The sequence below is a fragment of the Salvelinus fontinalis genome, chromosome 16, assembly GCF_029448725.1.
Source record: "Salvelinus fontinalis isolate EN_2023a chromosome 16, ASM2944872v1, whole genome shotgun sequence".
NCBI lineage: Eukaryota > Metazoa > Chordata > Actinopteri > Salmoniformes > Salmonidae > Salvelinus > Salvelinus fontinalis.
This window is the reverse complement of record NC_074680.1, coordinates 31,824,580-31,836,044: the sequence shown is the minus strand read 5'-3', so window position 1 is coordinate 31,836,044 and position 11,465 is coordinate 31,824,580. Positions and strand designations below refer to the sequence as shown.

The window sequence follows — 11,465 nt, the reverse complement described above, 5'->3', positions numbered from 1 at the left end:
AAATAGTGGAAATAATGTATCAATCAGATGAATCATTACTCAGTGTGAATAACGTATTTGTAAAACTTTAGGAGAGCTTTCATCACATTGGCCTTCCTATGGTTCATCATGCAGCTTCCCACGTTGAACAGCAGGCTATATAGACAAGAGGAGACTTATGGGTAAATGAGGCGGCTGTGTTTGCATGTTGATATCAGAAGAGGGAGGAGAGAGATCTAGCTCTGGAAGTGGAGTATGTAGTGTACGAGGAATCCACGGTGGCTAACTGCAGTTAGCCATTCAGACAAACCTTTGTTTTTGGGCATGCAGGGATAAATACCCATGTAGTGCATGGGAGAAGAACTGATCATAGAAAGTGTAACGATTCATCACGCAAGCTATTTTGGAGAACGCCATTCTTACCCTGTACATTTGCCTATGACTGTGAGGCAGTCACAAAATCCATGTCATTTGAGAGTTTCTAAGGTTGGATTTTAAACACTGCGGACTGTTTTAGAAACATATTTTTGAAATTGAAGCAAAGCATTTCGGAGCGCCCAAAAAGAGAAGGGGAGGGGGGTCAAAGAAAACGCCCTGTTGCTGAATCTTCTAAAAATGTTAACTTAATCGCCATGTGGACCGTAGAGAACATTTATATTGAATATGTTACCATACGTTTTTACCTTCATTTGCGTTTAACGACATCTCCTAACTAATTCGCAAGTTTGAGGAGCGGCGCTTCTCCCTTCACGGTGGATTATGTTTTCCCCTTCACTGTGGACACTGTAATTCCGAAGCGATTTCAGAGGGCGGTGAGTCGGAGGCTGCCAGGCCCACCGCGATTGCTCAAGAACAAAAATATTTTTTCTCATGTAAACTCTTAAGACTTCTCATAAGGCTCGTCTTATATGTAAACGAAACGGGCATTAATCAATCGCAAAGATGTCGCTTGGTGCAGAGAGAAGGATGGAAAACCGGTTGAAAAAGCTGGAGGCCATGATCAAAGATCCAAGATCTGCGATAAACTTAGAAAGTTTACTGGTAAGTCTGCTTAAATATTTTATTAATTATTAATAGGTCCCATGTTTTCGCATTTTGAAGCAACCGACAAAATACATAGCAATAAGGAGACGTCTTACACCTTTAACCAAGATATGTAGACATTTTGATGTTCGGATAATACATTGTAACCGAATTTCCACAAAGCCTTTGCAGGTCAACAGCATTCACTTGAGATATTATAGGCCTATTGCACTATATCTTTTAGATTAACAAACTGTATTTGCACATTATCGCTAGCCTACATTTTAGCACCGATAACCGCACCATGTGTATCCTTCTATGACAATGTGTAGCCGAGCCAATATGCTAATAGTAATTGCCCGGCTATTCAGATAACATGCAGACGAGGCCTATAATGAATTACTCCCGGTAAAGTTACGATAATAGTTGCTACATAAGCCTATGTAAGGGTATAAGGACAGTCATAGAAAATAATTACGCCCTTAGTTTTCTAGTGACATATGAGAGCATTTGATGCAGCAGACAACATACTTTAACTATAGCCGTAGCCTTTAACTGTCTGTTTGAAGATTATAGGGAATAGTGGAAAAGGTGTATATCGTTGTAGGTTACTTCTATGGAAACATTTATTCCGTTCAAATCCTTGAGCGATCTTCCACTTGGCAAGGGATTGGGCTACTATATGGGATATGCACCAGACGGGTACCACTACCAACGGCATGCCACATGCGCGCTTGTCTCTTATACAGACAGATGCGTTGTAGTAGCTGCCAAAGAGAGGACTGGGTTGTAGACCTCAGCCAACTGTTTAAGAGGATAATAACAAGTAAACGATTGAGGAGCATTTACCCAGACAGGCATACTCACTGCTGTGGAATGTCGAGAGGACTGTCATCTGTTAATTAATAGGCCTGAAAACATTCCGCATAAACTTATTGTGATAATAGTTGTTCCAGACTGAAATAGCCACACCTACATCCTAAACACTCATCATTTACAAATGTAAGTATTTCCATCTAAATCTCCCTCAGACATTTTTCAGAACTGAATTGAAGGCCTAGCAGTGGATTTTCCTGCAGTTACAATAGAGGCTATGTCAAGCAGTTTCTGAACCTGAATTAAACTTCTACAGTGCCAGTTAAAATCTGTTTAAAAGTGCAGAATGAATATAGTTTATATGCAGTGACTGAATCCTCAGCTGTTTATTTCCTGGGAATGAGTAGGAGGTGGATATCAAAGCTAGATGACTGTTCTAGACTGAAGTTGAGTGGGAAGAGTGCGTGGGTTTGAACAGGCTGGATCCTCTAGCCCTCTCGCCTCCCAAGCCATTTTTAGTGCCTCGCTCTCTGTTATCGCATGCTATGAAGAAGGCAGAGAGGACAAGCATCAGGCATTGCATTGATGCAGTCAGACTGTTTCTACATGCTCTGACCAGCAGCACATATTCAGACCTGTTTCTACATGCTCTGACCAGCAGCACATATTCAGACCTGTTTCTACATGTTCTGACCAGCAGCACATATTCAGACCTGTTTCTACATGTTCTGACCAGCAGCACATATTCAGACCTGTTTCTACATGTTCTGACCAGCAGCACATATTCAGACCTGTTTCTACATGTTCTGACCAGCAGCACATATTCAGACCTGTTTCTACATGTTCTGACCAGCAGCACATATTCAGACCTGTTTCTACATGTTCTGACCAGCAGCACATATTCAGACCTGTTTCTACATGTTCTGACCAGCAGCACATATTCAGACCTGTTTCTACATGTTCTGACCAGCAGCACATATTCAGACCTGTTTCTACATGTTCTGACCAGCAGCACACATTCAGACCCCCGGCATCCCCTCCATTTTTCTCTTTAAAAGCTTTGCCTAATGGTGAATTATGAACACAGTAATCGACATCCATTAACACCTATAAAAGCTTCTTACATATACAGTGCATTCTAAAAGTATTCAGACCCCTTCACTTTTGACATTTTGTTACATTAGCCTTATTCTAAAATTGATTCAATTGTTTTTTCTCATCAATCTACACACAATACCCCATAATGAAAAGCAAAAACAAGTTTTTAGCAATTTTTGCAAATGTATTAAAAATAAACTGATATCACATTTACATAGGTATTTAGAACCTTTACTCAGTACTTTGTTGAAGCACCTTTGGCAGCGAGACTTCTTGGGTATGACGCTAGTTTGGCACACCTGTATTTGGGGAGTTTCTCCCATTCTTCTCTGCAGATCCTCAAGCGCTGTCAGGTTGGATGGGAAGTGTCGCTGCACAGCTATTTGCAGGTCTCAGAGATGTTCGGTCGGGTTCAAGTCCGGGCTCTAGCTGGTCCACTCAAGGACATTCAGAGACTTGTCCCGAGGCCACTCCTGCGTTGTCTGAGCTGTGTGCTTAGGGCCGTTGTCCTGTTGGAAGGTGAACCTTGACCCCAGTCTGAGAACCTGGGTTCCTCCAGACGTGACGCTTGGTATTCAGGCCAAAGAGTTCAAATTTGGTTTCATCAGACCAGAGAATCTTGTTTCTCATGGTCGGAGAGTCCTTTAGGTGCCTTTTGGCAAACTCCAAGCGGGCTGTCATGTGCTTTTTACTGAGGAGTGGCTTCCATCTGATCACTCTACCATAAAGGCCTGATTGGTAGAGTGCTGCAGAGATGGTTGTCCTTGTGGAAAGTTTTCCCATCTACACAGAGGGTCTTTCAGAGTGGCCATCGGGTTCTTGGTCACCTCCCTGACCAAGGCCCTTCTCCCCCCATTGCTCAGTTTGGCCAAGCGGCCAGCTCTAGGAAGAGTCTTGGTGGTTCCAAACTTCGTCCATTTAATAAGGATGAAGGCCACTATGTTGGACCTTCAATGCAGCATCATTTTTTGGTACCCTTCCCCAGATCTGTGCCCCGACACAATCCTGTCTCTGAGCTCTACGGACAATTCCTTCCATCTCATGGCTTGGTTTTTGCTCTGACATGCACTGTCAACTGCAGGACCTTATCTAGACAGGTGTGCCTTTCCAAATCATGTCCAATCAATTGAATTTGCCACAGGTGGACTGCAATCAAGTTGTAGAAACATCTCAAGGATGATCATTGGAAACAGGATGCACCTGAGCTCAAGTCTCATATTAAAGGGTCTGAATACTTATGTAAATAAGGTTTTCTGCTTTTTATTTTCAATACATTTTTTTTTTAATTTAAAAAGTCTAAACCTGTTTTTGCTTTGTCATTATTGGGTGTTGTGTAAATTGAGGGATGTATATTCATCCATTTTAGAATAAGGCTTGAACATAACAGAAGGGGAAGGGGTCTGAATACTTTCTGAATGCACTGTAATTATCCTGGATAAGACTAATTGCCTCAGCAGAACAATGCCTGGACCATTTTATGTCCTCGTTTACTGTAAACGTTTTTCATCCTGTACTCTTCTTGCTTTGCACTCTATGTACAGGTAACTGCCCAAAAAAAGGAAACGCCAACATAAAGTGTCTTAATAGGGCGTTTGGCCAGAACAACTTCAATGTATCTTGGCATATATTTTACAATTGTCTGGAATTCTTTTGGAGGGATATGGCACCATTCTTCCATGAGAAATTTCATCATTTGGTGTTCAAATAATGTTTTTATTTGTTTCATGCTTCATAGACTAACCGTGAAATGCTTAAGGGTCATTTTTCAACAATGCAGAGTTAAAGAGAAGATCAATTGAAATAGTGACACGAGAAATAAATACACTGAATAAAAAAAAAAGAGTAAGAATTACATTGGCATATACTGAGTGCACAAAACATTAGGAACACCTGCTCTTTCCATGACACAGCTTTCACCTGGATTCACCTGGTCAATCCATCATCCCTTAATGATGTTATATCCACTTCAATCAGTGTAAATAAAAGGGAGGAGACTGGTTTAAAGGATTTTGAAGCCTTGAGACAATTGAGACTAGAGGTCGACCGATTATGATTTTCCGATACCGATTATTGGAGGACAAAAAAAGCCGATGCCGATTTTATTTAAAATAAATAAATATATATACACTGCTCAAAAAATAAAGGGAACACTTAAACAACACAATGTAACTCCAAGTCAATCACACTTCTGTGAAATCAAACTGTCCACTTAGGAAGCAACACTGATTGACAATAAATTTCACATGCTGTTGTGCAAATGGAATAGATAAAAGGTGGAAATTATAGGCAATATGCTTCCTGGCTGATGTTTTGGTCACTTTTGAATGCTGGCGGTGCTTTCACTCTAGTGGTAGCATGAGACGGAGTCTACAACCCACACAAGTGGCTCAGGTAGTGCAGCTCATCCAGGATGGCACATCAATGCGAGCTGTGGCAAGAAGGTTTGCTGTGTCTGTCAGCGTAGTGTCCAGAGCATGGAGGCGCTACCAGGAGACAGGCCAGTACATCAGGAGACGTGGAGGAGGCCGTAGGAGGGCAACAACCCAGCAGCAGGACCGCTACCTCCGCCTTTGTGCAAGGAGGAGCACTGCCAGAGCCCTGCAAAATGACCTCCAGCAGGCCACAAATGTGAGCATATGGTCTCACAAGGGGTCTGAGGATCTCATCTCGGTACCTAATGGCAGTCAGGCTACCTCTGGTGAGCACATGGAGGGCTGTGCGGCCCTACAATGGCTGTGAGCTTTACACCACTCCAGCCAACGCTTGGCATTGTGCATGGTGATCTTAGGCTTGTGTGCGCGGCTGTTTGGCCAGGGAAATCTGTTTCATGAAGCTCCCGACAAACAGTTATTGTGCTGACTTTGCTTCCAGAGGCAGTTTGGAACTTCGCGGCTGAGCCATTGTTGCTCCTAGACATTTCTACTTCACAATAAGAGCACTTATAGTTGATCAGGGCTGCTCTAGCAGGGCAGAAATGTAACGAACTGACTTGTTGGAAAGGTGCTATCCTATGATGGTGCCACATTGAATGTCACTGAGCTCTTCAGTAAGGCCATTCTACTGCCAATGTTTATCAATGGAGGTTGCATGGCTGCGTGCTTGATTTTATACACCTGTCAGAAACGGGTGTGGCTTAAATAGCTGAATCCAGTAATTTGAAGGGGTGTCCACATACTTTTGTATATCTAGTGTATGTAGGTCTACCGTAGGTGCCGTCTGCGGGTCTATAGCGCCACACTATGGCTCTTATCCCACAGTGAACTACTACCCACTTTAATAGCCCACCAGTAGGGGTCCCCCTTCCCAGTAATGCCCCTTATGTAGCAAACTATGTGGGTTTCACATCGGCCTGCACAGCTACATGCATTCGCATAAACACAATGCACCAAAACAACACCACCAATAGCTGATAATTACTGGGAGCAATATCAACATCGAAGGAAAGCCATACAGTATGTCTACCTCTAGCCTGAGCAGCTGCTAATGGACTTTATGGCTCTCCACCACAGGAGGTTGATGGCACTTTAATTGGGGAGGATGGGTTTGTGGTAATGGCTGGAGCGGAATTTGTAGAATGGTATCAAACACCATGGTTTTTCATTAGCTCCATTCCAGAAATTATGAGCCGTCCTCCCCTCCGTCTTAACTAGATTTAATGACGGCTGGGGGAAAAACGGGAAAATGTGTGTACTTTCTTTATGATACACAATTTTCCACCATCATGCCAGAGTGGCTAAAGCCTAGGAATGCTACTTCCTGATGGTGCGCCCTGTGTTCAGCTAATCAGGTTGCAGCAGTCTTTTTACCCCTGGCTGACTACAGGGTGAAACATCAGGAAGCATTAGCCTTTCTAGCATAGTGGTGGAAAATGATGTGGCAACCCATCAAGGGGTTGAAACGTATTGTTGTAACAAGGTGTTGGCTTGATGGTCACAGGTTCAATTCCCAGTTGAACTAGCCCCCCAAATCGCTACGCTAGTGTCAGAAGTGTGATGGGGCTGCTGGGAGACCAGATGTTAAATCCAATATCAAATATTCTAATAGGCCCAACTTGAAGCTATATGATATCCTCTGCAAGTAGCCAACTTGTTGCACACTTCATGATCATTGCACACAGCCATAAAAAACTTAACTGTTACAACAATATCAAGAGAGAGATCCCCATGTGCTGTTAAATAGTAAGGGCATTCGCTGCCAATGTTTGTCTATAGCGATTGCATGGCTTTGTGCTTGATTTTATAGACCTGTCAACAAGTGTGCCTGAAATAGCTAATAGAGTCCACTAATTTGAATGGGTGTCCACATACTTTTTTGTGTGGGTAGAGTCCAGTGTGTGTGTGCAGGAGTTGGTGGAAAAAAAACAGTCAATGCAGGTAGTCCGGGTAGCCATTTGATTAGCTATTTAGCAGTATTGTTTAGAAGTATGATGGCTTGGGTGTAGAAGCTGTTCAGGTTCCAGACTTGCTGCATTGGTTACGCTTGCCATGTGGTAGCAGAGATAAGTCTGTGGTTTGGGTGGCTGTAGTCTTTGATAATATTTTGGGCCTTCCTCTGACACTGCCTGGTATAAAGGTTCCGGATGGCAGGGAGCCCGGCCCAGTAAATTACTGGGCCTTACGCACTACCCTCTGAGGCACCTTGCGGTGGAATGCCAAGTAGTTGCCATACAAAGTGGTGATGCAGCCAGTCAGTGTTCTTGATGGTGCAGCTATTGAACGTTTTGAGGATCTGAGGGCCCATGCCAAAGCCGTTGTCGTGCACTCTTCACGACTGTTGGTGTGCTTGGACCATGATAGATCCCCTTGTAGTGCCAGGCAGAGGTTGTTGTCCGGGCACTACACCTCTGACCTCCTCCCTCTAGACTCTCATTGTTGTCGGAGATCAGGCCAACCACCGTTGTGTAATCAGCAAACTAAATGATGGTGTTGGAGTCATGTGTGACCACAGGAGGGGACAAAGCACACACCCCTGAGGGGCCCCCGTCTTGAGAGTCAGCGTGGCAGATGTGTTGTGGCCTACCCTCACCACCTGGGGGCGGCCCGTCAGGAAGTCCTGGATTCAGTTGCAAAGGGAAGTCTTTAGACCTAGGGTCGTTAGCTTAGTAATGAGCTTTGTGGGCACTATGGTGTTGAACACTGAGCTGTAGTCAATGAACAGCATTGTCACATAGGTGTTCCTTTTGTCCAGGTTGGGAAGGGCAGTGTGGATTGAGATTGCGTCATCTATGGATCTGTTGGGGCGGTATGCTAATTGGAATGGGGATTCCGGGATGATGTTATGAGCCATGACCATCCTTTCAAAGCACTTCATGCTAGCAAGGTGAGTGCTACAGGGCGGTAGTCATTTAGGCAGGTTCCGTTCACTTTCTTGGTCACAGGGACTATGGTGGTCTGCTTGAAACGTGTATTACAGTCTCGGTCAGGGAGAGGTTGAAAATCTCAGTGTCAAGACACGTGCCAGTTGGTCCGCGCATGCTTTGAGTACACATCCTGGTAATCCGTCTGGCCCCGCGGCCTTGTGATTGTTGACCTGTTTAAAGGTCTTGCTCACATCGGCTACGGAGAGTGTGATCACACAGTTGTCCGGAACAGCTGGTGCTCTCATGCATGCTTCAGTATTGCTTGCCTCGAAGCAAGCATAAAAGGCATTTAGCCCGTCTGGTAGGCTCGTGGCTGAGTTTCCCTTTGTAGTCCGTAATAGTTTGCAAGCCCTGCTACATCCAATGAGCGTCCGAGCCGGTGTAGTAGGATTCAATCTTAGACCTGTATTGTGTCTAAGCCTGTTTGATGGTTTGTCTGAGGGCTTAGCAGGATTTCTTATAAGCATCCGGATTAATGTCCCGCTCCTTGAAAGTTGTAGCTCTAGCTTTTAGCTCGGTGCGGATGTTGCCTGTAATCCATGGCTTCTGGTTGTGATATGTACGTAAGGTCACTGGGGGGTCAATGCACTTATTGATGAAGCCGGTGACTGAGGTGGTATACTCCTAAATGCCATTCGATGAATCCTGGAACATATTCCCGTCTGCTAGCAAAACAGTCCTGTAGCGTAGCATCCGGGTCATCTGACCACTTCCGTATTGAGTGAGTCACTGGTACTTCCTGCTTTAGTTTTTGCTTGTAAGCAGGAATCAGGGGGATATAATTATGGTCAGATTTGCCAAATGCAGGACAAGGGAGAGCTTTGTATGCGTCTCTGTGTGTGGAGCAAAAGTTTTCTAGAGTTTTACTTCCTCTGGTTGCACGCGACATGCTGGTAAAACAGATTGAAGTTTTCTGCATTAAAGTCCCCGGCCACTAGGAGCGCTGCTTCCGGATGAACATGTTCTTGTTTGATTATGACCTTGTACAGCTCGTTGAGTGCGGTCTTAGTGATAAATAGACGGTTACAAAAGATATAGATAGTGTGGTCTACAGCTTATGAGGTACCTTACCTCAGACGAGCAATACCCCGAGTCTTCCTTAATATTAGACATCACGCTCCAGCTCTTATTGACAAATGCATACACAACCACCCCTTGTCTTGCCGGGCATAGCTGTTCTGTCCTGCCAATGTATATTATCTGTGTTGTCGTTCAGCCACGACTTGGTGAACCGTAAGATATTACAGTTTTTAATGTCCCGTTGCTGGGATAGTTGCAAACGGAGCTTATCCAGTTTATTCTCCAGTGATTGCATGTTGACCAATAGAACAGATGGTTGAGGCGGGTTACACACTTGCCAACAAATTCTCACAAGCCACCCCGATCTCCGCCCCCTGTACATCTGTCTTCACGCGAATGGCTGGGATTTGGTCCTTGTCTCGGGAAAAGAGTATATTCTTTGCGTCGAACTCACTAAAGAAAAAATCTTCATCCAGTTCGATGTGAGTAATCGCTGTTCTTATACCTAGAAGCTATTTTCTGACATAAGTAACGGTAGCAGCAACATTATGTACAAAATACGTTTCACACAATGCGAAAAAACACAAAATTGCACCGTTGGATAGGAGCCCGTGAAACGGCAGCCATCACCTCCGGCGCCATTGTCTGTGGATCTGTTGGGGCAGCATGCAAATTGGAGTGGGTCCAGGGTGTCTGGGACGATGGTGTGGCTGAGCCAGCATTTAAAATCATTTCATTATTACAGATGTGAGTGCTACAGGGCGATTGTCATTTAGACAGGTTGCCTTGGTGTTCTTGGGCACAGGGACTCTATGGTTTGCTTTAAACGTATAGATATTACAGACTGGGTCAGGGATAGGGCTGTGATGGTAATTGAATAACCGTGTAACTGACGGTAATGGATGAAGACGGATATGTAAATAAAATAACCGTCAAAACCGTTTTAAATAGGCCTACATTAATTTAGATTTTTGTAAATTATTAACTTTATTTTAATGTAAATAAACTCTACCTAATAGCGGGAGTGTTTTACTAATGATTAAGCAATTGGCTGGTTAACTTAGTCTCTATAAAAAAAACTTTGTACATCTCTATCCAACTTTCCGTTGATGCTCAAGCAGCTAACCGCTAGAGGTGGGTGTAGAGCGAAATAAGCTTTGGCACTTCTGTAAAAAAAATATATAATAATGTGGACTTTTTTATACAATGCACGTGTTTATTGCTTGCTAGTAAATATATAAATCTGTCTTTTAAAAAAGGCTGAATGTGTCTGACTATTCATTAATTATTCAATAGCAAGAAACATGGTTGTTCTGGCTCTGAGGCCTATAATGCGCTAATGTTGTGTCAAATGGACAATGCGCTAATCCTCCCCAACCTGGCATGGTAGAATTTGATGCAGATTTAAAAAAAAAATTATAGTCTAATCAACGCTGATCAGGCCTGGTCCTGGCCGATATGCCAGAGTTTTAAACCTACACTTGTGAGAAACAAGTTTTGGTTTATTTCATACCATTTACATGCTTCGTGAGTAATTGAGTGTGGTTTCTCTGTCCTGTTAATGTTGATAGAGCACACACGCATTGAAGTACCTGGCCTGCTTCTCACAAATGTCAAATGTAGGAAAGTGCCCATCTGGGCTTCTCAGTCCTTTTTTAGTTCACCTCACACTGTCAAAGAAGTGTGTGACTTTAAAAAAAAGTGTTTTACGTCTATTCTAATTAAAAATCTTTCCCAAACTCTACCCCTCGATCAGGGTCGCTGATAAATAGGCTATGGACATGTTATATTTTTTTGTTTCTATTTTAATGATTGTCAATTTCATCTTCATACTATGGCAAAGCTGTCCCCTTAACACTTTCATTATATTATAGCCTACATTCAGGAAAGCCTAAGGTAGGCCTAGGTTTTTTTAAATACATTTTAAGGAGAGGATAAATATTTGCGCTTGTGTCTGACATACGCTGGTGGCTTGGATTGATGGGTACTTTTTATTTAAGAACAAATTCTTATTTACAATGCTGGCCTCCCCAGGCCACTCGGGCTCCCGAGTGGTGCAGTGGTCTAAGGCACTGTATCTCAGTGCTAGAGGCGTCACTACAGACCCTGGTTCGATTCCAGGCTGTATCACAACCGGCTGTGATTGGGAGTCCCATAGGGTGGCGCACAA

The 11,465-nt window shown here is 43.6% G+C and overlaps 1 protein-coding gene across 2 annotated transcripts in view; it reads left to right on the top strand.

Annotated features, from left to right (window-relative positions):
* Positions 1-161: 161 nt before the first annotated feature.
* The window catches only part of LOC129813027 (rho-associated protein kinase 2-like), a 55,362-nt gene continuing 44,058 nt past the window's right edge, over positions 162-11,465 (top strand). The window contains exon 1 of one of the 2 annotated variants that reach the window (XM_055865154.1): positions 162-1,020. In XM_055865154.1, the coding sequence (XP_055721129.1) occupies positions 922-1,020 (99 nt within the window). In that variant the 5' untranslated portion in view covers positions 162-921. The remainder of the gene's footprint in view (positions 1,021-11,465) is intronic. The other variant, XM_055865155.1, reaches the window with a different exon arrangement.